The 26,269-nt window shown below is 53.1% G+C and overlaps 2 protein-coding genes across 8 annotated transcripts in view; one reads left to right on the forward strand and one right to left on the reverse strand.

The window, feature by feature from the left end:
* LOC121079356 (BRCA1 associated protein) lies at positions 1-15,300 on the reverse strand. The gene is made up of 12 exons (XM_040576470.1): positions 15,093-15,300; positions 14,838-14,984; positions 14,089-14,290; positions 13,166-13,355; positions 11,679-11,792; positions 11,048-11,196; positions 8,807-8,882; positions 8,058-8,196; positions 7,442-7,551; positions 5,683-5,772; positions 3,668-3,771; positions 1-2,396 (listed from the first exon to the last, which is right to left on the reverse strand). Exons 1-12 carry the CDS (start codon positions 15,172-15,174, stop codon positions 2,036-2,038), a joined length of 1,764 nt encoding a protein of 587 aa, XP_040432404.1. The 5' UTR covers positions 15,175-15,300; the 3' UTR covers positions 1-2,035.
* The window catches only part of ACAD10 (acyl-CoA dehydrogenase family member 10), a 13,248-nt gene continuing 2,165 nt past the window's right edge, over positions 15,187-26,269 (forward strand). For 5 of the 7 annotated variants that reach the window (XM_040576463.1, XM_040576465.1, XM_040576467.1 and 2 more), the window contains exons 1-13: positions 15,188-15,401; positions 16,680-16,857; positions 17,378-17,526; positions 18,307-18,501; positions 18,797-18,955; positions 19,726-19,885; positions 20,288-20,429; positions 20,771-20,839; positions 21,617-21,798; positions 22,378-22,528; positions 23,333-23,478; positions 23,975-24,148; positions 24,740-25,095. In XM_040576463.1, the coding sequence (XP_040432397.1) occupies positions 15,318-15,401; positions 16,680-16,857; positions 17,378-17,526; positions 18,307-18,501; positions 18,797-18,955; positions 19,726-19,885; positions 20,288-20,429; positions 20,771-20,839; positions 21,617-21,798; positions 22,378-22,528; positions 23,333-23,478; positions 23,975-24,148; positions 24,740-25,095 (2,145 nt within the window). In that variant the 5' untranslated portion in view covers positions 15,188-15,317. Of the gene's footprint in view, positions 15,402-16,679; positions 16,858-17,377; positions 17,527-18,306; positions 18,506-18,796; positions 18,956-19,725; positions 19,886-20,287; positions 20,430-20,770; positions 20,840-21,616; positions 21,799-22,377; positions 22,529-23,332; positions 23,479-23,974; positions 24,149-24,739; positions 25,096-26,269 lie in introns of all 7 variants that reach the window. The other 2 variants (XM_040576466.1, XM_040576469.1) reach the window with 2 other exon arrangements.

The following is a 26,269-nucleotide window of genomic DNA, read 5'->3' on the forward strand; positions in this document are numbered from 1 at the left end:
TGCACGCTGTTTTAATTTTCAATCACATTTTTTGAAAATGAATTCCAAGATACAGTACGGCATCTTAGTGTTCTACACAAAGCAAGCTTTCAGCAAAAGTTTGGAGGATCTTAAGATGGTGTAAAAATATATCTTAAATAAAATAGTTTCTATAGGAGAGCAAGCCGTGTTGTACATCTCTAGGTCCTTAGAATAATTTACAGAAGGCAGAGGCCTGGTTGTACAATCCACACACTAGAAAAGAGTTAGTGTACATTCATGCTACAAAGTTAGAAAAGGTGGAAGTTCCAGATGATTGGGGCAGATCTCCGAACCAAAGCAGTGGATGCGAGTGCACGAACAAGCGCCGCGTATTCCAACGCGAGGAAGTTTAACACCTCCAGTCAATAAAGTCAGGAAGCAGATTATAAAGACTCACCTTCCGAGAGTCGTTCTACGTATTGTAACTCGTTCCTTTTGCTTGGCCAAAAAGAACAACTTCTATCAATAAAGGACTAGCTGTCTTACTTACTAGCTCCAAACTGGAACAAAGAAGTCAGATCTCCATTTTCAGTGCTACAGACTAAAGATCAAGGCTGTTCCTGCAGTTCTAAGCACGGAAGAGGATCACACTGTGGTCCAAAAAGACAACTGCACGACTCCCCAGCCGTTTTTAAAAAAGAATTAGCATCTAAACGCTCAGGCTGCTGAGCACAACACAGCAAACAGAACAGTCGCCCCTCCAATCGTGATAAAACTGCGCCTAACCAGAGCATCGAGTCTGGTACATGTTCTAAGTGGAAGGAGAAAAAAAAAAAAGATTTGTCCACAGATTTCCCTTGGTGGGGTTGGCACACTTTTTGGGCAAGTAACAGAAAAGTTTTGCCAGCCAGGATTTTGGACAGAGCCGTGTTCCAGAGCAGAAGAGGCAGCGCCAGGCTCACAGTAACTGGATACAACAGCTGCATCTAGTGGCGAGGGTCTGGTCGCAGGGCAGCGCGCTGAGCTCTGCGGGCAAACCCGAGCACAGCAGCCCTGCGGGCTGGGGGCTGGCAGCGGCACGAAGGCTGAGTGCAGGCATGTAGGAATTGGGCTGTGAAAACGCTGCGTTAGTTATTTTCCTCACCTCGCTCTGAGGATAGCGTTGGAGCTCATGCCAACATGCTCCTAGTGCAGCTAATGAAGGGAAAGTGTACGCACCCCACTCCAGGAGGATCAGAACACTCTGGCAGCTCTCAGCACACAACACGGACCAGTCTTCGCAAAGACGGCTCCGTTTAATTTGTAGAAATGCCTGTAAAATAACTACGTTAAACAATTTCCAGAATAAAAAGCCTTTGATACTTTCTGTACCAAAGGCAGTGACCACTGGCCTTTCAAAGGCCATCTCTAAAATGAAGAAACAGATAGTAGCAAAGTCCCTTAAAGTGTTTAATATCCTAGATTACAAGCCTTAAGGACTCGTTTAGTTTCTTACACCACTGAGATGGTTTCATTTCCACACCTCGCCCCTTTTTACTTCCAAACTACAGTTCTACTCCTGCGCAAACTGTTCTGCAGTGTCTGGTCTGCACATACTACAAGGAGATGCATATAATCTAATTTACACTGTTTCTTAAATAAAAAAAAGGATTTATTAATCGAGAATACTTTTAAATCCAGGAGTGGGGAGAAGAACTCGAGAAGCCTTACACGCTGGGCCTTAGCCTACTCCGCAGCACCCCTGAGGGAACGCGATGTTGAACACTGCGCACCCACCCCAGAACAGAACTCTCTCCAAGAAGAAAGTCAAACGCATGACAGGAGGGGGCTTTGAAAAGGTAGGAAGGCAAAATGGTCATTAAGATCCGCCTAAAAACAGCTAAATAGTGCAGTGAAATGCTTTTAAATACCACAGACACCTCCAGTGACTGGCAGCCAGTTTTATGAGAAGCTCTGAAGACAATTTCTAGCTGAGCTCTACTGAACTGGGCGTTCCCAGCCGGAGTCCCAAGAGGCGGGCCTGGCCTACCACGAGCACGGCCAGATTCAGTTTGGGAGCAGCGTGTTCCGATCTTCATTTGCCCCTCTTGCCGCGGCCTCTCCTGGAAGAAGGTTTGCCTGTGCCCCCCGTGGAGGAGCTGGCGGAAGATGCCACCGCAATGTTGATCTGTCCTTCCTGAATCTCCTGCCGGGTCTCAGCTGGGAGGTGATTGATTTTCTGTTGCGTCTCTAAGTAGAACATGACATCTCGCAACTGCTCCTGGATCTCCGAGATCTGCAGGTCCTTCTGCTCGCAGGTTTCCTTTAACACTCTCTCCTCTTCCTTAAGCTTGTTCTGGAGCAAGGCTTGATTCGCTCGCAAACACTTATTCAGTTCTTGTTCCTCCTTCAGCTCGTTGGAAAGTTTAGCCACTTTGTTATTCAGCTGAGAACACCTTGCAAGTAGAAGCACAAGTCAGGAAAAGCAGTGTATTACACTAAATTACACATTACTGCATCCCTTTTTATTTCCAGTCCTTAGGGAAACTGTCTCCCCAACTGTCCCCAGCCCCACCAAGACCGCCCAGAACTTGGTTTGGGCCTTTTGGCAACAGATGGGCAAGGGGAGGAAACCCAAAAGGACTGAACCTCCCCCCCCAGGATATTTCTACCCAGTTTAATGCTTGCTAACACCCGCTTGCCTGCACGGTGCTACCTGCACATAAACCAGGTTGCTGTGGGAGCAGAACCACACCTTTGACCCTCAAACAGCATAACCCAGGAGAGCCCTTTCCCTTGCGAGTTGGGCAATTCCACCTCGTACCAAAGACCAAAAGTGCAGGCAACGGACAGGATGTGGGGGGAGCACGGGACTGTAACCTTGAACGTGCATCTGCAACTCCAAGAACGGGTGCCAGAACGGGCACAGGAATTACAAGTGGTCCTGACAGCTAAGGGCAGCCAGGGATTGGAGACAATGGCTCCTACCAAACTGTAAGTACAAGACCCTGGAGACGGCCCTTCACTCAGAAGTGAGGTGCTCCCACAAGGATGTCAGTACCTTCCTGCTCCACAGACAGTTCTTTCCCATTCTTAACAACTCGGTGCTTTTCCCCTGCAAGTTTGCTGGCATCACACAGACCCTGCTTTCCACTCCTCAAGGTGAGGTTCACGAGCTACCACTCACTAGTTTGAGTCCCTGCTCCCACCGGGGCTGTGGAGAGGCAGCAATGCCAGGAGCCTGGCGGGCGGGGAAGAACGGACCACGCAGCCCCACCTAGGGAGCTGGAACACGCTGATCTGCGCTCTGTCCATGCCTGACATCCTTTATCTAAGCACTTCCTAAGATCTACATTTTTCTCGGTGCCGGGTGAGATGCCTCTGTTGGGCTGCCTTTCTCCTCTTCGGATGCATCCACCGACTGCAAAACAGACTGGCGTCTACTTCTGAGCAGGCAGAGGAAGGATTACTGAAAGCTAAATATGCAGACCATGTAAAAAGAGCCACGGGCCCAAAAGCTGCGTTCCACTCAACAGGCACTTTCAAGTTGGGAACACCTACAGAAATGAGAGCTTTTTATAAATGAGCGGGGTTCTCAGTAAACCAGTTTAAATAGCTCAGAGTTGCCCAAGAATAGCAAGATTCTTTTTTTTTTTTCCTCCTTTTTGGATGTCAGCGTGCAGAGCTTTAATGGCTGCATGGAACTAAACCTGGCAGCGGTACCCACTTCCTTTCGACAGACTGCTTTTCTTTGAGCAAGTCATTCAGCCTCTGTTCCAGACTGTCACACTTCTCAATGGTCTCTTTAAATTTGGTCTTCATGTTGTTAATCTGTAAAAACAAACACACAGGCATTTCAAACAGATCAAAGTCCTGTGCACTTTCATTATGACATTCATTTTTCTGGTGTGGTTTCTAGACTTTGACCAATTACTATATCCAGGTAAGCAAAAGCTTTGAGGCAAGAAAAGGCTTAATTTTGATTAAGACCCTCTGCATTACACTTGGCGGTGCCCGACAAGGAACCACGTTGCCGTGGAAGTTGCTCCTACAGAACAGCAACTCTGGCTGCAGAGCTGTGCCAGGGACCCCACTCAACAACAGCAACAAAACCCACCACCTATATCAGCTCCTGAACTTCTTAGTGACTGCAGTTCAGCATTTATACAAAAAGCATCTGAGAGAACGGCTACCGGTAAACTTAAATTTCCACCTGAGAGCTTTACAATGCGGAGCTTTTGCTCATTTTAAACTAAATGTCAAATAAGTATGGTCAAAGTCTGAAAACAAACGTGCTACTCCACTCAGCACTGACTCAGCAGCGCGCTGTCATAAGACAGTGACCTACTGACATGAATATCTTGCTCATGTCAAAGGCAAATGGAAACACACTGGATTCGTCTCCTCCTCTACTCCAAAACTAGAGACCACTGCTGCTGAAAAAAAGCATGCTCCCATTCTCTAGGCACTACACAGAACACATCGAAACTTTTAACGTAAGATTTAGAGGAGATCTATAGACAGAAATACTTGTTTCCCCTCTATAAACGTCAAAAGTATGCTTGCATGTACTGGAGAGAGGAATTTAAAGGAAAAATGCTTTCCTGGAGGAGCAATCTGGATAAATGTCAGTGTCAGCACACACGCTGTCTTCGCTGGTGCCAGAGTCAGTACAGAGCAGGTTTTAAGCCTTCCGGCCTTAATCACCGAATGTTTATGCAGCTGATGGTTAATTTGGGGAAGTAGCGTGAGCACTGATAATGGAATACACTGCAGAGTGGCACTGATCCAGGCACGACTTCCACGGCGTGAGTGCCATGAATAAACTGTAAGGATCTTTAAACGCAAAGCCACATTTAAGGTGTATATCACAGTCGTTTCATCATAGTTGTTTCACTTTGCAGTTGCTTTGCGGATCATGTTTCCTGGTCACGTGCAACACAATTTTTGCCACACCTTTTCTGGGGATGTCTGTGAGATTTCTGGGTCTGTTCTTTAGACCAAAGTCGCTGACCACTATTTCACTGGTCCTAATTTCTGCATTTAGGATGCTACATAACCACACGTACTACATAGTTAATTAGAAGTCATGCAGGAAGTTCAAATAAGGACTCAACCCTAAATCCTGACTCACTTCAAACCTAGCTGAAAGGATCTACGTAGAGTGAAAAGCATTAAAATATTCTCTCTGGATTTTTGCTCCTGACATTTTGAAGCAGCCCTGCCTACAGAATGCTTTATGGGAGGAGACTGTGAACTTTTCCCACTGGGTGATGAGGAAAGGTAGGGGATCACAAAGAAAGGGCAAATCAATATGCATTTGGAGCAGAAAGACAGCCGAGCAAATTAAAGTCATACTGTCCATGCTACACTAACCTTCCCCAGAGAAAAACGTCAGTGTGAGACCGATGGCATCAGCGAGCAGGGATCCTGCAGCAGCGCAGACTTGTTTCCACCACTGCTGCAGCTTCCCGAGCAGCACGTTTAAATCAACCTTAAATCTAGGTGGCAATCTACCTACTTCTGCATCACTGAGCAGCAAATTGCTAGATGTGAGCACTGAGATAAGGGATACATCTCGGAGCCAATTTTCTCAGCTGGTAGCGAAACAGGCTACGCGAGGTCACGTCACGCGACGCGCAGGCTGCGTGAGACGCCGAGCAGCTCCACTTCCCATCCGACTTCCCAGCGGCCAGCCCCTTGTTTCAGCGGAGCTCCAAACATCCCCAGAGCAGGGCTCACCTCTTCGGCCGTGTCCTTTTCTATCCGGACGATCTTGTTTTCCCAGTAGATTCGCTGTGATTCCAGCTGGCTCGTTAGCAAATAGGAGTACTACAAACACAGAAGTACGCGCAGAGCCGTCAGCTTTTCCTAAGGGTGGCCACACCGACTGAGAAGCCCAAAAGGCTCCAACGTAAAAAATCAATTTAATCGAATGAGATCGAGCATAGAGGGCAGTCTGAACATACGTGCAATCTGCAGATCCAGCAGATAGGCGTTTCACCAATTTGATTTCAGAATTAAATCACATGATTTTCTGGAATCAAGTGAAGTCCTCAGAGCACAACAGCAAGGACCAGGTGAAAGTGCCACCAAGCTGTACCCACTACCACACCAAATACTTTTTAAAGAGACAGAATCCCTCACTGTAGTAACAATAGGGCTCAAAATCTTGCACTCCACAGGAAAATGAAGCATCAATCATCTCTGCCATGAGTCTGAGATCCCAGAGGCCAAGTTCCCCATTTCTAGCCCAAAACCCAAGGGGGAAGGGTAAATGCACACATCTGGCTTCACTGTAAGAGCATCTCTGGCAAAGCATCCCCAGCTGTGTATAGCTATTCACATTTACTGTTCTCCAACAAGTACAGCCCATTCCAGTGTTATTCTGGCATTTGAACAAGGATGTGCGCCTTACATCCCCTCTTTTCCCTCCTGGTTCTGCAAATGACTTATGAGAAGGTTGGAAAACGTGATCGTTTCTTACCATCGGGCTAAGAAGCAGAGCATTAGGCATTCGCCGTGGAATTAAACATGTGCAAAAAGCCTTGAACGCTCTCAGTAGTATCAGGGGGCCAAAACACACTGCCAAATTCATTCTCTCTGCAAACATTTAGATCTCATAAGCCAGACAGAGAGGTCTTTGACATACTTTAAGCACTGACCTCCTGGCAATAAGGGTTAAAAAATAGCTGGGTTTGCATCTAAATGTTACACAGAAAACTCAGGGAAAAACAAACAAATATTTATTTGAGCAATAAGCTCACAAAGGCTGGTCTCTACAGGCTTCTCCTCTACAGATAACCTTGCGTCTAATGCGACTGAAATCCTGCTGCAGTATATCCGCTCACTGAAGCGGTAATTTGAGTTTCCCTTTAAAATAGATCACTGGCAAGGGAAAACTTGCATGAACCTTTGTTTTACCCTTCTAGTTAGTGTGGGAGAAGCCAGCCAGCAGGCACAAAAAATCATTGTCTGTTGAGTGGACGGGAGCAGAGCAGGGCTGGTGTCAGACAGGGCTGTCAGCTTTCTTTGATAGCCAAAGTAGACATGCAGCTATGGATTCCTACTTACTTGCTTGGCGTACAAATCAAACTAATCAAATCAACAGCTCCTCACCCATCCTGGGGCCTTATGCCAAGTCACAGCTCCACTAGGAAGGGTCTGGAGAGTGAGTCCGGGCATTTGGACCCATTTCTCTTTGCAATGACCTCAGTGTTTGCAGCAGCATAAGCAGCTGATCTCCAATCTACTGGTGAACACAGGACGAGACTGCAGCCAGCTTACTCTTAGCTGCATTGGCTCTGCAGAGCCAAAAGGAGTTTTTTTTTTTTTTTTTTAAAAAAAAGTAAAAATATCCTGCTTCTTTCTGAAGATGATTGCCTACATGCAGGGAGCAGGTCTGCTGCATAAGCTGATGTCATTTTCTTGTATTCATATCTGATTTGAAACATTTCCACACGGCAGCACAAAGCAGAGCCCGACGAGCCAAAATATTTACCTCTAATTGTAAGGCATCAATTTTCTCCTCCTGACACATATCTCCCTCGCACTCATACTGAACTATCTTCCCATCAGTTTTACTTGCAACCAGCCGGTGGACGTAGTTATCTGAAGAGAGAAAATTCAACCAAAAAGGAGTTTTATGCTTAAGAACACCCAGGTTGACACCAGTGGAAACACTTTATGCAGCACAATTAACCATGCAGACTGCTGCAGCAGCACATTAGCACGGCAGCAAGCCAACAACAGATGTATTTGTTATTTAGCAGGCTTTGCATAGACACCTTGCAGGGTATTTATTACCACAGCCCATTCTCATACCTGAGGGCAAATTGATGGAAAGGGAGTAACAAACACATTCCACGGAGGCTACAGGACCGCTCCAGTTCGTTATGGAATCGTGTTCTCCCTCTCCCATCTGCTACAGACCCACGAAAACTGCTATTAGAGAGGAGATGGATGTTCCCAAAAGAGGAAGGATTAGTACGGATGCAAACCCCTTAGCCTCCAAGCAAACTGTCACTAGCGTTCTTCCTAACACTGCTGGGGTCCCAGAAGCTGTTTTACAACCAAGGTCATCCTACAAGGGGGGTGGGGGAAGACAGAGCGCTCACCTCCAGCGTAGTCCCAGACTCTGTGGTTGGTCAACTGCATTGCGTAGGTGTGCTGGGTCTCCTCGAAGTGTTTGTAAGCGTGTCGGCTCACGTAGCGGCCGCAGCCTATGTGCCCACATATTAAACAGATCCAGAGGTTCTGCAGAGAGAACGGGAAAGCTCTGTCCTCGCAATACCGTCAAACGGCGGCACCGGCGCCTTGAGAAAGCGCCATCTGACACCAACGGCCTGCTGATGCTGTGCACAGCCAGGAACCTCCTTAAAACGTGAACAGTTTGCTTTCTCCCCCATCTCCAGGAAACCTCATTCAGGTGGAAGAGTAAGGAGAAGGAGCCTGCAGATGCCAGGCACCTTGACAGACTACCACAGGCATGGATGGAAGAACGGCCTTGATTAATGAAGGTGGCAGCCTGACAGAACCACAAAAACAAGCTCTGAAGAGCACAGACTAGAAGGGAGCACCGAGTTCAGCGTTCGTTTGGCCCCCTGCTATCACACACATCTTATCTCAGGCACCGATCAGTTTACGCATTAACGCTCTCTAAGAACTGAGAACGTTTGTCACAGCAGGAAACCTGGGAGATACCATCCCTTCCCAGTACCGATTCCAGCTCAAAAGGAAAGCAGCTACACCACTGACTGGTGAAGTGAACCCAAAAGGAGCCACAGAAGTACCCTCAGAAGCAACTAGAGCAGCTGTGCAGTCAGATCTAGTCTAGATCTCACTCACCATCCACCCACCTACTTACTTCTTGAACTCCACACTCAAAACACTTGTTCTCTTCCACTGGCTCAGGCGTTTGGCAGTATCTGCAGACAGGACACCTAGAGGGCAATAAGCAGCATGATCAGACACACGGTGCTCCAACTTAATATTAAGGTAATTAAAACCAGAGCCAGAGAGCTCCGAGTGAATGCCTTATGCTGTGGGACACTCCCTGTGCGCACGCATCTTTCAGCTCCCATTTAGCCCTCGCAATCTTGCCTCCATTCCACAAAAGGCTACTGCTTTTAAGCCACTACGTGACAGAAGAACAAGCCAGTTTTTCCAAAGCCATTTCGGTCTCAAGTCAGCGCTCTAGTGACATGAGCGATACGCGCAGAGCAACGTTCAGGTCCCAGAAGGGCTCTTCCACACCCTTCTCATACGGTGAAGGCAGTCAGATTTTATTATAAAGAGACTTCTCTTCTCGTCGTCACTTTATTTCTTGGACATTCTCCATTATTGCAGAGGTTTCCATGCAGCAGCTACACGCGGCTGTGGAAGGACGCTGTAACTACAGAGTGCTATGGGGAGCTGAGTACCAGCGAGGCGCCTGCACTCTGCAACACAGCTTAGCGCTGAAACATCCCTAAGGACATGGGGGGTGGACTGCTGCCTCGATTTCAGCCCAACCAAAGGGATTCAGGCCCAGCCCTTCTGGAACAATGTCTAAGTCTACCCTAGAAGAATCCATAGCGGGCACCCTGCTATCATTTCTTCTGAAACACCACCGCTGTGCTGCCGGGAAGACAGAACCAGGACCAGAAAGGACGTTTGTCCAGGCCTCAACCACCACAAGCTCAGCTGGGGAGCGAGGTAACTCAGGCTCGGGATCCTGCTGCCAGCACTGGTTACGTATTCTTCATTAGCTGCTGGATAAGCTACAGAAATATTCAAGAGAGGAGAGCACGGGATTGCAGCGAGCTTTCTATACAAATTCTGGCACTTACAGCCTCTGAGGCACCTAAGCAAAGCGGACAGGGATTTTCCTCTACTGTTCTCCTAGACTGGGAGCAGAAGTTCTGCTGAAATTGTACATTAGATATCTAAGTGTTATTCTGGATCTTGATCCTACACTGGCTAAGCTCTACTGCTTCAACTTTAAACTGGTTTTGATTTATGGGGCAAAGCAGCCAATAAACCTTAACAGCTACAAATCCGATTAATCCCACCGAAGTTCATTTACTTTGCCTCACAAATGATTTCCTAGGCCTGCGTTTTTCCTCGCAGTCTATCACAGACTCAGGCAGTCGGTGGTACCAGTATCAGAGAAGAGAACGCAGCGAAGAGGAGCAGCCTTCTGCTGCAGTACCTGTGACTGCCTGACGTGCAGGAAAGCAGCAGTGCCCGGAAGAATGCCAGATGTGCGCGACTGATAACGCCTGGGTGCCAACCGGGGGCTCAGACACCCGAAATCCTACCTCTGGCGACGCGAAGGATGGCAGGAGCAAGAACAGGAAAGGGTTAGCAGCGGCCAGAAGAGGAGCTGCTTTAAGGACAGACACAGCTCCAAGCCCAGCGCTGCCCCGTGGTGGCCCTGAGCCACAGACACAGGGCAGCTGCCCCCGCCAGGAGCACAGCCTGCCCTTGCTCAGCCCACGCCCCCTTTAACAACGCTGCCCGCCCAGAGCAGCTGCCTCCTCCTCCTCCTGATTTACAGAGTGATCTTGTCCTTATTCTTTCCTCCCTGCCTCCATTAGTCTGGTTTTCCAGCCCCGTCCCCCTGCACAGCCTGCTCCAGCCCAGCTTTTCCTCACCCTCTGAGCATCCAAGCGAGGGAGGCGAGGCTGCTGCCCTGCGTGTTCCCAAAAGTTCCCGAAAGGATTTCCAGGCTCCAGCAAGCAGCGCTCGTCTGTCTGCAGTGCAGCCTCAGCTACGCCAGGGAAACTGACACCCAAACAGACACAGGAGGCTGCACAAAACAGGGCTGCGTGCAATGCTGTTTGTCCCACTATTTTTATCCTACATTTTAAGACAATCTGCATTATTTTACAGCTGCCTCGTTGCCTCAGCAGCGAGGCTCACAGGAAACATCGCTCAATTACTTTTGGCTGGGAGATTTCTCCCTGGGAGTCCCTTAATGGGAAGAAAAAGAGCATCAGAACTGGCAGCAATTCCTGCCCCCACACTTTGATGAGAGGAACCGGTCTTGTCAGCACGTAGCCACCACAATCGGAGCAGGGTTTTAGATGTGGAAATAAAAAAAAAAAAGAAGAAAGCCTCTTACGTGGTGTCCTCCCACCGCTGCAGACACTGGCTGTGAAAGCTGTGGTTACACAGCGTGGTGAGGATCCCGTTCACGGACTCGTCCATCCTCTCCAGGCACACCGTGCATTTTGGCAGCTCGGTCAGATCCATCACGGGCAGGCTGGCCCCCTTCGAAAGAACAAGCGGAGACAAATTGCTCAGCGCCCTCCGATCACCACAAACGAAGCACCCACACGGGAGAGGTCAAACGTCTCTCGCTACTGGTGGCACTAGGGTACAAAAACAGAACCAAGCGATCCTGTGAGCCTATGCAGCAGGGAGAAATTTACCAGAAAAGGAGGCAATTCAGCACTCCACAGAGCACAGCCTCACGGCAGCGCAGGGTCAGCGCGGCTGCTGCAGTCCCACCACCTTTTTTGGATCCACCAGACCACTGCACCTGGCAGGGTTAGGTCAGAGACGCTGCACAAGCGAGGCACGAAGCTTACAGAGTCACCAAACAACCTCTCCCAAGCAGAAACAGCACTGGAATGTGAAACGGGCTTCGGATCGAAGCAGCGAAGCGCTTCTTGCGGCGTTCCGTCCGGCATGAGTAACCCTGGTAAGCCTCCCAGGTCCAGGGGAAAAGAAAGGAGAAAACAAAAACTTACGTCTTCCGACTTGAAGACCTCAGCGCGCTCCACGTACACCAGCTGGCACACGTCCTCCTCGATGGAGTTGAACTGCCGGCCGTTGCACGCCATGTAGAAGCTGTCCGCGTCAGCCTGCGCGCACGACGAGGGGAGGCGGTTAAAGAGAGAAGGCTCGCAGCTGAGACAGCCGAGGGAGAGGAGGAATCGGCTGCGTCCTCTCCCCTCCCCTCCACCGGGCCTCAGAAGCGCAGAGGTTTCAGAGGACGGGTTCTGCCAGCAGGCACCGCACCTCGGGCTGGGCTCAGCGCTGCCACCCGAGGACACGAAGCGGAGCCGCGCTGAGCGCTCGGCAGGAACAACGGATTTCCCTTCAGCACCCGCGCCGCTCCTCGTCAGCGATTTCAGGGCGTTTGCAAAGCGAATTCGGTCTCTTTGTAAAAGTTTACGAGGGCCCCGTTGCAGGACACCGATACTGGGCTCAGGGAAGGGGACGGGCTGACTGAGGGCAAGGATCCATTCACTCGCAGCAGCTCGGGCAGGCTCCGAGCTGCTTGTAAAGAGGCAGAACCAAACCTCACCCGTTTTCAGGGAGTAACCTCCCCGAACCCTTCGCCTCGCAGACAATCGCACACGGGGGGAGCTGAACGCCACGTTCCCTTGCTCCTCGTCACAGGAGGCAGGTAACTAAAAAACCCACGGGGTTTGCTTTTGCTACCTGCAGGCAGCCGTCAGGGGTCACTGGGGAACAGGGCTGGGGGGATTCTTCTTTACAGGAATTTCAGGGCGACTTGTTCGTGGTTTCGAGGCTGTTCAGCGCTCGGTATTTGAAACTGGATACGGAGACACACAAAATGCACCTTCGCGGCCACCGCACATAGCACGGCTTGCACGCAAATACTGCACCCGCACAACAGGCGCAGAAAACACCTCGTGGCCGGGGGGAAGTGCTGAGCAAAACGTCCCTCCCGACCCCAAAATCGGTTATTTGCAGCCAGTGAAAGGAGGGTACAGGTGAGGGAGTGCACACAGGAACTGGCAGGGGGAACGCTCAAAGCCCCACGTTCAAGAGGAGCAGTGGGCAGCGCCCGGTGCCACCCGGCCCTCAGTTTTGGGGGCAGACTGTCCTTTTCCTGCTGCATTGGCAGGGGCTGGGAAACCACGCGGTTCCTCAGCAGACCAAGTTTTTCCTAGAATAGGAAACAAAACCCCCCCGGCTGGGCTCTTTCTCTCTGAACGTGCTCCGACGGCAGAGAACAGGGTGTCCAGGTAGGCCTAACAGCTTTTAAATCTCCTGCCGCCAAGAAATCGGCTAGACAGACCGTGCAGACGCTTCCCTGCGGGTCAGGGTGTGGGAAGAACCTCAGCGAGCAGCCCCAGGGAGGCGCTGGGCAGTAGGACAGAGCTGTGTCACCGAGGGTAAAGCACGAGGTTGGCTAAGAGCTGGCCAGCAAAGCCACGCAGCAGCTGTACGGCCCTCCTGAGGCACAGGGGCTTCCAGCTCTTACCTGGGAGCTGAACTTGATCAGCACCATGTACTGGTTGGGAGTGGAGTCTCGGATGATTTTCATGTGCTCGATGACTTCGCAGAAGGAAGCCACGAACTTCATCAGGTCGTGGCTGGTCATGGTAGCGGGCACCGTGAGGATGCAGAGCATGGCGCTGCGCCTGACGTCCTCCTTCAGGGAGGTCATCTTGCTGGGAAGGGAACGGTTACACGGCCTCACGTCACTCCAGAGGGGCCAGAGGCACAGCTTTTATCACCCTTCCCGCAGCCGCGGCCACTAGGATAGTTTTGTCGTCAATCTGAACGCTCTTTTGCGCGTTTATAAACGGTTACAGAGAAGCAAGGGGCTGTTGGAGCCTTAAATACCCAACGAAACTCTCATTTTTTAGCAAAGGATCAAAACAGCACCTCCAATAAATAACGGCTGCGTCGGGAATAATCCGTCACCTGGTTTTCTCTAAGAGCAGTTGAAGCTGGCAAGCCACAGACGCTCAGAACTACTCGCAGAACAAACGAGCCACGTTTGTTGCCATTTCAAACGCTCATTTTGTGTCTCCCGACAGCTCTCAGGCAGACCCGAGACGGAATTTCTCCTGCAATCGCCAGGGCAGGGAGTGGAATTATAAGCCCTGAAACACGGGACGAAGCCTCCTGCTTCAGCGAGCTCCTCAGGCCTGCCGCCAAGACCCCGAGGACCGCAATTTAACCGCGGGATTCCTTGAAAAACTGTCTTTTTTTTCTTTTTTTTTTCTTTTCTAGGAACCCCATTTCTTACAGCCAGCCCCCGGCAGGAGCCCCGAGCCAACCCCGAGCTCCAGCACCACCCCAGGCCCCTGGGTGCGGGGTCACCCTTCCTGCCTGCCGCAGCCCGGGGCGACCGACCCGCCCTTCCTGCTGGCCTCACCGTGAGTCAGGCGTCCTTACTTTGTTTTGTACAGGTGCATGATGCCGTGAACGATTTCAACCGAGGGATTCCCGCTGAAGAAGGAGATCTGGTCAGGGAGCTGCTTGGAAGGCGAGTCCGGAGCAGCCTCGCACTCTTTGCTTTGCTCGTCGGGTTTGGTTTTGTCCTCAGCAGACGCCGCCTCCGAAGATTTCTTTCCTTCCACGGCGCCTTTTGTTTCATCTTTTACAAACCAAAAGCTTTCAGATTACTACCCACGCAACGAGAAATGCTTAACGTTCTCCAAGCACAGCCTGCACGAACGCGACAAGAGCGAGAAGTCAAACTGCGAGGAGGCAAATTGTGCCCCTGGAAGGTGGCAGAACGAGCCCCAGCTCAGCTTTTTTGTTCTGCGGGAAACTCGGGAGCTGCCGAAGGCCCCGTGCAAGCCCCCGGCAGGACCCCAGCGTGTGAGTCAAGCTGGGCAGGTTCTGTTCAGCGCCCCGTTAGACCCCGACTGGTGCCGGTACCGGCAAAGAGCCACCCGCACAGCTTTACCGAGCACAAGCAAGGCGAGCCCCACGTTTTCGGTTCCCCCTGTGCTGCTCTGAGGGCAGCGGGGACACCGCCGCGACCCGGGCGCTGCCGTGAGCGGGCACTCCTGCCCTTAAACCCCCACCCGGGGCACACCCAAACCCCTGCAGCCCCCCCCCCCTCTAGATGCCAGCCCCTCCCCGCAGCCCCACCGGGACCAGCAGGCTCCTGCCGGTACCGGGCACCCCCCCCGTACCTGCCCGCGGCCGGATGGTCTCGATGATGACATCGGTGAGCTCCCTGCGGCCCAGGTGCTGGTGCAGGATGGCCGCCCGCTCTCCGGGACCCTTCCCCTGCAGGCAGGCCGGGGCCGCGCCGCTGCTGTCCGCCGCCATGTCGGGAGCTGTTGGGGGGGGGGGGGGGGGGGGGAAGGAGAGAAGGCGTCAAGGCCTAGTACCCGGTACCGGGCCTACCGGGCCCACCGGGCCTACCGGGCCCAGGCCTCACTCACCGGCCGCGCTGTAGGCGAAGCCGGCGGGCAGCGGCGAGTGCTCGCCCAGCTCGAGGCGGATCACCACCAGCGACACGCTCATCGGTGGGCCCGGCACGGCCCCGCCCGGCCCCGCCGCCGCCGCCGCCGCCGCCGCCGCCGCCGCCGCCGCCCCGGGGAGCTCTGAGGCGCCGCTTCCGCCTCGCGCACCTCTCCCCTCTGACCCCGCCGGGTCACGCCGGCGCGATGACGTCACGAGGGGGAGGGGCTCGGTGGCAGGGGGAGAGGGGGCTCGCCGCGGGGCTCGCGCGCTCCTCGCGAGAGTTGGCGGTGAGTTCTCGCGAGATTTTGGGGGCGGGTGGAGGGCGCGGTGAAGCCGTCCCCGGTGCCTGGCAAGGCCCGGCCTGAGGGGGGGGCGGGGTGAGGGGCTTGGGGGGGGGGGAAGGGCCGCGGTTGTCGCCCCCCCCCCCCCTCGGCCCTGGGGCGTTCTGTGACCCCCGGGGGGTGTGGGTGGGGGCAAGGAGGGGGCTGCTCGCTGCGAGAGGTGGGGGTCGTCGTTCTGCCTGGGCAGGCTGCCCCACAGCCACAGGCCGCAGTGGGCCGCAGGGCCAGGCCTCGTCGCCTTCGCCCAAAGTGCCCCAAAACGCCTTAAAATGCCTCCAAAACGCCCCCAAAGCACCGCGAAGTGTCTCGGAACGGCCCAAAATGCCCCCAAAACATCACAAAACACCCACAAAACCGCTCAAAATGCCCCCAAAACACCACAAAGCACCCCAAATAGGCCCCAAATACCCCCAAAACACCACGAAGTGCCTCAAAATGGCCCAAAATGCCCCTAAAACGCCCCCAAGACACCACAAAGTGCTCCAAAACAGCCCCAAATGCCCCTGAAATGCCCCCGAAACACCACAAAGTGCCTCAAAATGGCCCAAAATGACCCCCAAGAGCCACAAAACACCACAAAGTGCCTCAAAATGGCCCCAAACGCCGCAAAATGGCCCCAAACACCTCAAAATGCCCCCCAAATGCCCCAAAACACCACAAAATGGCGAAAAATGCCCCTAAAATACCCCCAAAACACCACAGTGCCCCAAAATGGCCCCAAATGCCCCCAAAACACCACAAAGTGCCTCAAAATGGCCCAAAATGACCCCAAAACACCACAAAGTGCCTCAAAATGGCCCAAAATGACCCCCAAGAGCCACAAAACACCACAAAGTGCCTCAAAATGGCCCAAAATGACCCCAAAACACCACAAAGTGCCTCAAAATGGCCCAAAATGACCCCCAAGAGCCACAAAACACCACAAAGTGCCTCAAAACGACCCAAAACACCACAAAACGGCCCCAAACACCACAGAACGGCCCAAAACGCCTCAAAATGCCCCCCAAACGCCCCGAAACAGCACAAAACGGCCCAAAATGCCCCTAAAACGCCCCAAACCACCACAAAACGGACCCAAACGCCCCCAAACGCCTCAAAATGCCCCCAAACGCCTCAGTCCATTCCCCTCCCGCCTGCTCCTCAGTGCCCCGCCGCCCCCTCAGAGCCGCGCTGGGTGTCGGGCGCTGCCCTGGCCGTCGCCGTGACCCCCTCCTGTTTCCACAGGGCCGGGACATGTTCCTGAGGCACGCTGCCCGCACCCCCTGCCCGCGCTGGGCCGGGGCCCCGCCGCACGCTGCCCCTGCCTCAGCCCGGCGGAGGCGATCCGGCCGGAGCCCTTACAGAGCCGTGGTCTTGGACGCGAGCGGGGTGCTCCTCCCGGCCCCGCACAGGACAGCCGCGGGTGCGTGCTCTCGTTTCTCATTTGGTCTTCTCGTTCCTGTGCGTGTAGGCAAAATACATTTCACATGTCTCTGGCAGTCAGCTCTGCCGCAGGTGAGATGTTCGAGAGCCTGCGGTGGCTGCGATGGTCACCGCTCGCTGTGCGACGTTCCCAATTGCGCCACTAGAAGCAGCTGGCAACCGTGTCGACATCTCCAGGCCAGAGCCAGGCCACTTCTGGTGATAAAACGGCCCTGTAATGGCACTGGTTGATAGCACCTAACGCTGGTGTCCTGCAGGACATAAAGAGCTGTGTTTTCACCCCAAGGGTACCACACTAAAAGTAAAGATCAGGTTCTTTGGCTGGGGAAATGCTAAACCTCTTATCTCTGTGTCTTGGTAAATTACCTCAGCCCATCACGTCGATTCTCATTAGTCTTATCTATCAGGTTTTAGGTTTGTAGAGGGATTTCAAGCTAGTTTCCCAGTTCTGATGATGCCATATGTGCTCCTTCCTCGCTTTCTTACTTTTCTTTACATAGACTGGGAGGCCCGGAATTGTATTCCAGCCGGCACCATCCAACGAGCTGTAACCTCTGGAGGGGAAAACAGTCCCTCTCTCAAGTACTCAAGAGGAGAGCTGACGACTGTGGAGTTTTTGCAGGAGCTGGGACAGCAGTGCTTTGAGATTGTAAGCCAACTACCCCTTCCTCTCTTTGTGCTTCCTGACTGCGTGGAAAGGGGATCCTGCAATGTGGGAACCTGGTGGTTCAGTAAGGAAAGAGGAGCTTTTAAAATAAATCCTTCAATGGAAGGGTTTGGATTTACCGCCTGGGAAGCATTGCTGTCTGATCAGGGCAGGCTTCTCACTGCCATTATCATTCTGCTACCCAGGCAGGATGGTGAGCAGAATTTGCCTTCATTTCCACCAGCTTCTTCCTCCATATTTCATAACTTTCTGATTTGAAGATGCCTCTGGGATCACCTGAGATGAGAAATCAGAGAATCGAAGACCAGCTGAAAGGCTTTTGCTGCTAGGTCATGCATGAACGTGCTTGACAGATGGAGACTGGTCTCTGAGTAGGGTTCTTAGGATCAGTAGAAGCCTGATGAGGTCTTTTTGAAACATCTGAGTCTGAAATGCAGATTCCTCTCCCTCCTGTTGAACGGTAATCCAGTATTTATCTCTAACCTGCCTCAATTCCATGACAGGATCAGCTTTAGCCTATTCCTCTTTGCCAAAATCAGCTCTTTAGCTCTGCTGCTTCTGTAGAATTAGTAACCTGAGAACCAGATTTGGTCTAAACAATTTAGCTGGGAGATTCCCTGTCTGCCTTCTGCTGCCAGAGGAAGCGGGGCAGCAAGATAAGATGATCGGGCAATCTACCTACCCAACCGCTCTCATTTCCCTTCCTGTTCAAAAACCATTTATGGCTAATTATCATTCTTGGGGGTTTCTCTGGTTTCTTAGGCAAACGTCTGTGTTCCAGTGGACTCTTTTCTCTCCAACTTAATCAGGCGTGAGATGATAAAACAGCTCCCCACAATGGCAGAAGCAGTACAGTGTATCCGTGCGGAAGGCCTTAAGACAGCTCTTCTGAGCAACAGCTTCCGTCTGTCAAACGGAGAGAGCTTTCTGCCCCTAGACCAGCAGCACTTCGATGTGGTAAGCCTGGATGGATTACAAGGTGCGTTTCTGAAGCTAGGACTGTAGAGAGCAGTAACTGAAATTCTTTGCATGCAGGTAGCAAAGGAAAGGCTACCAGCAGCACCAATTAGCAGATGTACAATTAGCAGTCACCTGAATCATGTCCTGTCAGCCCTCTGGTCCCCGTGTCCTTTGTTTCACACATTCCTTCGCCTGTCAGCCTCACCCCCACCCTCCTGTCCTCCGTTTCCAACACTGCACAGACGCTGTGGTCACAGCAGACGCGTGCATAACCCATTGCTTGTCGCCACAGGTAGTTGAAGCTCATCGGGAAGGAAAGTGCAAGCCAGATCCTCGTATCTACGAGCTGTGCTTGGAGCGCTTGGGCGTTCGGCCTCAGGAATCCATCTTCCTCGACAGCAGCAGCCAGAGCCTACAAACAGCGGCCCGGCTTGACATCAAAACAGTGAAGGTACAAAGCAGTGGAACCAGGTCAAGCTGTGGGCACGGTTTCTAAGCCCAGCAGCTGTGTTTGACTTGAGTGGCCCAGGATTTTCAAATGGAAAAGTGGCAGACTCACGTTGCCAAGCCTTTTGTTTCAGCCTGTCCTTATTCCTCCAGGATGTGGCAGGGTTAAAGGGGAGGATTACTGGCAGAATCCTTACTGGCATGTTTCTTTCATAGCTCTAAACCCTACAGCCAGCATAACCTGGGAGAAGTTGCTTCTCTTTCGTGGACCTCGTTTCCCTGTTAGAGAAACAGCCCTAACCGTATGGTTGAGACAACCACACCCATCTGATGTGAGATTGTAAAACATATTTAATAAATTTCTGGGAACTGAGGCTTCAAGAATCTGCCATGGATAGAGAGATAGAGATATTGGAGATAGAGAGCACAGGGGTTTTACTTTGGTGAGGGGACCACTGGGATAAGGGTAAGTACGGGACCGGTGGGAAGAGTGAACTCTGCTCCCCGGGATGGCACGTGGGGAATTCCAGCTTTTATCCCAGCCCAAGCTCACGGTGCCAATGTCACTGCGAAAGGTACATCGTGGGGACAGAGACCGAGGTGGGAGGCTCAGCGAGTGCTGGTAATGACACTTGGTGCTGGCTGAGGCTGACCAGTGAATTCCTGCACGTCTCTAAATCAGTGCCATTAGGCTCACAGATAAATGCATCACAAGCGCGCAGAGCTCCTTTCCTAGGCAAGTTTACCTTCTAACTCCCTCTCTCCTTCTTTCAGGTCGATGATCTAGAAGTAGCACTCAAAGAGCTGGAAACCCATCTGGGCTTTCCTTTACAAGGCTTTGTGCCATATACTTGTTCAGTGAGAGCAACCGTGGAAATTCCAAAAGATCGTCTGCAAAAGTACCTTGAAAATGTCTTCAGCGAGCAGGCAACAGGTAGTGCAGCACTTTTTGCTCTCCAGCCTGAACACTCACATATCCTGGAGCCATTGGCTCTTTCTGTCATATGGCAGATGGATCGAAAATAATATTAAGGAAAGGTTTCAGCGATCCGTCACTGCTGGACTGGGAAGCAACATTTTAGGACTTCGTTATCTGGGAGGCGTTGAGCACAAGTTGCCAAAGAGATGCCAGGAATATTCCTGACCTGTGTCCGTCTGTGAGCTGCTGCTGTGGCCCCCAGGGGTCTGTGGCTGAGGAGCAAAGTGTAGGTTCCTGATTGCTGCAAATGAGTTTCCAGAACCAAGCATGGGAAGGGAAAGTAAAACCTGGAGAAATGGTGAGAAATAATCGCAGATATTGCTTGTGTTTCCTGACCCTCTGCTCTGATCTCTCCAGGTCCGCTGGTGTTACGGCAGTTTGGCCGCGGCTGGGCTGCCCGGACCTATTACGTCCGGTTTGGAGACCGCTCGCTGGTGCTGAAGAAGGAGCTCCCTGAGGGCCAGCTTCCCCCAGGCCCTGCTGTCGGCAGAGAATACAGGTGAGAAGGCAGCTCTGCTCCTCACGCCAGCTGGCTGGCAGAGACTGTAGTCCCAAACCAGCTTGCTGTGCCAGAGATCTCTGCCTCGGCAGGACTCTTGCGGAAGGCTGTGCCGATATTCCCCTGATTTCCCAGAGTGTATTGGATTGGTCTTGAGGCTTTGGGCCTAAGATTTTGGCGTGCTTCTCTTCCTCCACCTCGAGCCACCTTACTTTAGCGCCTGTAAAACTGAGCACAGGGCTCTTTTTAATATTGTGCATCTGCCTAGCGACAGTGCAGTTCAGTTACTGATTCCCTAATGCCTTTCTGTGCTGAAACGGCTCTCTGACTTGCCCTGGCAGGGTACTGAAGGCACTCTCTGAGGCTGGTGTTCCCGTTCCCACTGTACTTGCTCTCTGTGAGGACAGCAGGTAATCTTGTCCCTCAGCTTTCCCTCTCCGCTTGACAGCTTCAGCCAGATTCCCCCAAGAAGCGGGGAGAAGGAGTGCTCCTGTCAGGGTGGGTCAGGTGTAAGAACCCAGGCAGGCAAATGTGTGGTTCTGTGGGTTTGCAGAGCAAAGGCACAGCGACAGATCTTGCTGGCCCGCAACTCCTAGGATGGTTTTGTGAAGTGTTCACAGAGTGATTCCGGCCCTCTCCCTCCCACCTGCTTTCCCGTGGCTGTGCTGGTGTTTGCCATGCTCAGCCGCGTGGTAGCATCGCTGCCTGCTGCTAAGCCGCTGTCGGGATCTGCCCCGGGAGCTGCTGTGTCTCCCAGCCCCAGCTTCTAAATTGTACCGATCTAATCAGTGTTTGCCCAGTCTTGGCTCGTTTTGGGCGCATCCTTATTTTAGCGCTTAATCAAAATGCTCTCTTCCCCTGAAAAGCAGCTATAAAAATGTTGTAGTGCTTCCCACTGACTCGGTGTGCTCAGGTAAGGAGGTGATTTTTCTAACTGCCAGCTTCTGGGGGCTGGAGGGGCTGCACTGGTCACGCCACAGCCACGTGCCACCGGCTGGCAGCCCGAGGTAGGCTTGAGCCCAGGCCACAGCTGGGCGTGAGCGCCCAGGGAGCAGTGCTCTTGAGGCTGCTCTTCCCCTCGGAGTGCAGGTAAAGTCTGGGGGCTTGTTCCTGGTGCAGGTGAGACCTGCAGGGTGCTAGGTAGCGGGATTAACCTCGGACACACCAGTTCCACCTTGCTTCCCCAGCACCCTTGGCGCGCCCTTCTACCTGATGGAGCACTGCGCCGGCCACATCTACAGCGACGCCTCCCTGGCAGCGCTGCTGCCCAGCCAGCGGGGGGCCGCCTACGCTGCCATGAGCCAAGCCCTCGCCAAGATCCACAGCGTAGACCTCGGAGCAGCCCGGCTGGAGGACTACGGGGAGCGTGGTGAGAGAAGGCTTTGTATCCCTGTCACCGTTTTCTCTTCCCGGGTACCAGCATTTCGAGGGACAGGCTCAAGTACAGGACTTGGACCAAACCTGGGGAAACCTGCAAAGGCGTGCGGAAGAGTGCCTGCATCGCCAGGCCTCTTGGGAGGGCGTGGAAAGCTGCTTCAAATTCTCCAGGTCTGTGTTTCCTGTTCGTAGCCCCCGGAGCTTCCTGCCATCAGCAAGAGCTGCACTGTGGGTGTAGGAGTGACTCGTTTGCTGCCATCTCTGAGCACACAAAACTCTGCTCAGCTCCTCCAGATTCTCTGCAGGGCTACCTCAGCTTCTCAGAGCTGGCGGAAAGGTTACGTTTTTGTCCAGGATTTGATTATTTCCACCAGAATATCAAATCCAGCGCCCAGATATGAATGTATGGGACCCCTGGAAATCACAGTTAAACTCTTGTAGCTTCTCTCAGGGTGCTGGACTGAGACCTGCTTGGCTGTTTGACTGTTTCAGCACATTTCTTTTATTTATCTCTTCTGAAAGCTCCTTGTGCCTGTTCTTTTCCCTGAGAGCCTTCGTTCCTTCGTTACAGGTAATTACATTCAGCAGCAAGTTGATTCCTGGACAAAGCAGTACCGAGCTGTGGAAACTGATGTCATTCCAGCCATGGAGAGGCTCATCAAGTGGCTGCCTCTGCATTTTCCTGACTCTCAGAAGGTGACGGTTGTGCACGGTGACTTCAGGTACTGCTTGGCTGACAGCATTTCTGTGGAACACCTCCTAGGTGGTAGAGGGGGAGCAAAAGTGCTCCCGCATCTTCCCCCTACTGATCCTCTCCCGGGAAAACTGGGGACAGAAACTGGCAGCACAAACACCGGTCTAACGCTGGGGAATCACAAGCTGTTCCTCGGAACTCGGTGCTGGTGCAGGTAGCAATGATATTTGGTGTTTACAGGGCTTGTGAGGCTGCTGAGGTGTTGCAGGAGGTACGGCAAAACCTGCCTGCTGCCAGCCTTAGACATACAGCCATCCAGGAGCGGTGTGGCTGGGATCAGAGGTGCTCTCTGCACCCTGGCAGGATTACTGCCCTCTCTGTTTCGTCCTCAGTGGGCTGCTGCCCTCTCCTGGGGGTCAAATTGTTGAAGGCCGTACTACACACAAACTGCAGAACGTGACGGGGGAGGGCCTCGAGTTACTGCGTGCCCTTAAAGTGACCAGAAGATCTCCGTGGACAGTGATTTGCCAGCTTTGCTTTTTGGCTAGCCTGTCCTGGAACATGTTAATGATCCAAGGCCCCACATAAGTGGGTTTCGTTCTTCAAAGTGCAGTTCAGTTCATCATTAACCAGGGAGTTCGCTGTTGAGTAATCTCTGTCCTCCTTGACCTATGCTTGCAGAAATTACATTTCACTTGCATAACCTCTCAGAGGACTCAGCAATTTTTGCACAGAGTGAAGAGCACTGGAAGGTACCTACTGCTGCTGAGCCCTGGGATTTTTTTTTCTCCCTCTTGAGACTTTTCTGATCTCTTTTTTCCCTCTGATACAGGGTGGACAACCTGGTCTTTCACCCAGAGAGGCCAGAAGTCCTTGCTGTCCTTGGCTGGAAGCTTTCAACTCTAGGAGATCCCATCTCCGATTTGGCGAATAACTGTATGGCCTTCTTCCTGCCACCTCACTTTAACGCACCGAGAGGTACAGAGAGGGGCAAAGGCACGTTTGACACACACAGAGAGGAACCAGAGTTCTGAAACAGATTAGCTCCTGCCCTTAGAGAGCTCAGCTGGCAGTTGGCTCACTGCAGTTGGGAAGGGCTGTGGATCGTGTACCATATTCCCTGCTCTGCCCTTTCTCTGAAGAGCCCTACGTTCCTCCAGGGCAGAAGCATTTTTCTGCACCGCAGAGGTCCCTGTGCCACGATCACCCCGTCCCCAGTTTGTCTCCTGCCTGCCGCCCGTGTGGTGAGGAAGTGCCCCCGGTGTGAGCCCTGCTGCGCGCTCCACAAATCCTGCTTGGTGCTGGCCCTGTGTCCCTGCACGCAGATCGTTGTTAGCAAGCAGAACCGTGTTCAAAAATCAGTCTGGATTCTTCTCCCTCTCCCTGCAGCCCCTGCCACAAGGCTCCTGGTTCCCCTAGGAAGGGCCGAGCTGCCCGGTGCCTGCTGACTCGTTTTGCCCCTCGTGTCTTCCAGGCTCGGCGCGGTGGGGTCTGGGGCACCTGGGGGTCCCCACTGCAGAGGAGTATTGCCAGATGTACTGCGGCCACAGGGGAGTGGAGCGCCCCGAGAACTTCCATTTCTACATGGCCTTTGCCTTCTTCCGACTGGCCGCAGTGCTGCAGGGACGCTACAAACGCTCTCTGGCAGGTGAGGAGCCCAACCAACACGGCCCAGTTCTGCTTAGGTCTCTGAAATTTCGGGCAGTAAAGCAGAGCCTGGCGTGCCTGAGAGGCAGCTGGGTCAGCAGGAGAGCAAGGCAGTCCTGGGCTTTGAGGACAGCACGTTTTGTGGTCCAGTCGTGTCCTGCAAACATTAAAAAGGTCCAAAGGGGGGCACGCAGAGGGCGCTTCCCCAGCTGCTGCTTTTTTGGTGGATGTAAGGACTGCGTTTGCCTTTTGTGCTGATCGGAGGTTGGGTGCTCACTTCTTTCTTGGGAGGACTCAGCAGAGGCCAGAGCTCAGAGACGCGTCCTACAGGCGGAGCTCTCAGACTTCTGAAGTAAGCCCCAGCCTCAGAGCAACCGGGAAGCAGGGAGGTGGTGTGGGCTCTCGGTGCTGTTTATCTGCATACGTCAGGTCTGGCCTGGGAGTTTTTATCAGAGAAAAATAAGATGTTATTTGCAAATTCCTTAGAAGAGAGTCTCCCCGAGTCCTTCTGTGCTGGCCTGGACGAGGACACGTGGCTCTGTTTGGGATGTGGCTGTGTCACACGGGTGCCTTATTCTTCTCTCCTCCCCAGGGAGGCCAGCGCCAGGTGAAAGCCGCCCGGAGGACGCAGAGTTGGTGGCAGACCTGGCCTGGGACTTTGCCATCAAAGAAGGATTCCGTGTGTTTGAGAGCCTCCCTGCTGCAAAGCCTTGTGCACGGCGTTACAGCACCTGGGCCAGGCAGGGGCCGTTCCTCAGCAGGAGCTGTGGCACCTGGCCGTGTCCCGGGGCTGCCTCCGTGCCCCAGGTCCCCCCCCTCACTTCCCTCAGCAGCTTCTTGGGGATGGCCCAGGGTCTTTACTGCAAGCTGGAAAGGATCTCGGATGTCCAGGGGAGTTTTCTGATTTCCCAGCCCACGTGGACTCTGCGACCTCTTCTAGACCTGCAGGTGAGCCATCTGCCTTCCGAAAGCAGCTCTGCTCCCTTACACCAGGGTGGAGGGTCGCGGCATGCCTCTAAGTGCCTTTGCATTCCTAATCGCGTCAGACACTTGGCACTCAGAGTCCTGTGACTTGGAGAAATTGCTGGCTACAGAGTTCATGTTCTAGGAACCAGCGGTTTGAGAAGCTGGCGCTCCCTTCCCAGATTAGCAGGTTACGGCCAGGCCAGCTGTGATAAATGGGGCTGCTCCCCCAGAGCGCTGCCACCAGCGCTGACGGAGGCCCAGAAATTGGGACCTTTCAGTCCCGTGCTGCCGGCCCAGCGCTTGCTCACTCCCTTCTCCCGGCAGGGCTGGCTCCGGGAGGGAAAGGCCGAGTGAATATTCTTTGTAACAGTGCCTCCTGGTGCACCGGCTGGGGATGGCCCTTCAGCAGGGCAGGGAGCTGCTGGCGTGCTCCGCGTTCCCTCCTTTTTGTTCTCTTAGCCTGCTCTCCCGGCAGGGGCTGTCCCTGCAGGCTCCCCTGTCAGCAACCAACTTATCCCTGCCCGGTGATAAGCGTGTGATCAGACAGAGCAGGCTCTGGGATGCTGCTTGGACTTTGGCCCTGCCACCGTCCTGGGCCCTCCCGACCGTAGCGGGTGCTGCTGCAGCCCTGGCCCCTCGGAGTGGAGGGACGTCGGTTCTGCCCGGTGTGGCGGTGAGGAGGCGGAAAGCAGCTACCCAAATGACTCACCGGGTCGTGTTTGGGGCCGGTGGCAGAGATGAGGGAGTACCAGCATTTTAATTAAATTAATTAATTTTAAAGACACGTCTCTTCTGTCTGCCAGCGCAAGGCAGGGCAGGCCAAAAAAGAGGTACGAGGACGCCTGGGTCCCCTGCCCAGGCTCTGCAAACCGATTTCTCTGTGCTGCCACTTCCCGGTGCTGCTGGCGGACGCGGGGTGGCTCAGTGTGCCTGCGGCTCTGGGCTGGCTCGTGCTCCGAACGGATTTGCTGGGAGTGGTGTCGTAAGTAAATCGTTCCCAGCGCGTGTCATGAAGGCAAACATCGCTCTCCTCGAGTTGCTGCCGAGATTGGGCTCTTAACGTACTCCAGTGACCTTATCGAATGCAGTGGGTTACTTAACTGCCTTTTAACTGCCAAAAAAAAAAACAAAAAACCAATCCCGTCTGCTGCTGAGC

The sequence above is a fragment of the Cygnus olor genome, chromosome 17 (genome assembly GCF_009769625.2).
Source record: "Cygnus olor isolate bCygOlo1 chromosome 17, bCygOlo1.pri.v2, whole genome shotgun sequence".
Lineage (NCBI taxonomy): Eukaryota > Metazoa > Chordata > Aves > Anseriformes > Anatidae > Cygnus > Cygnus olor.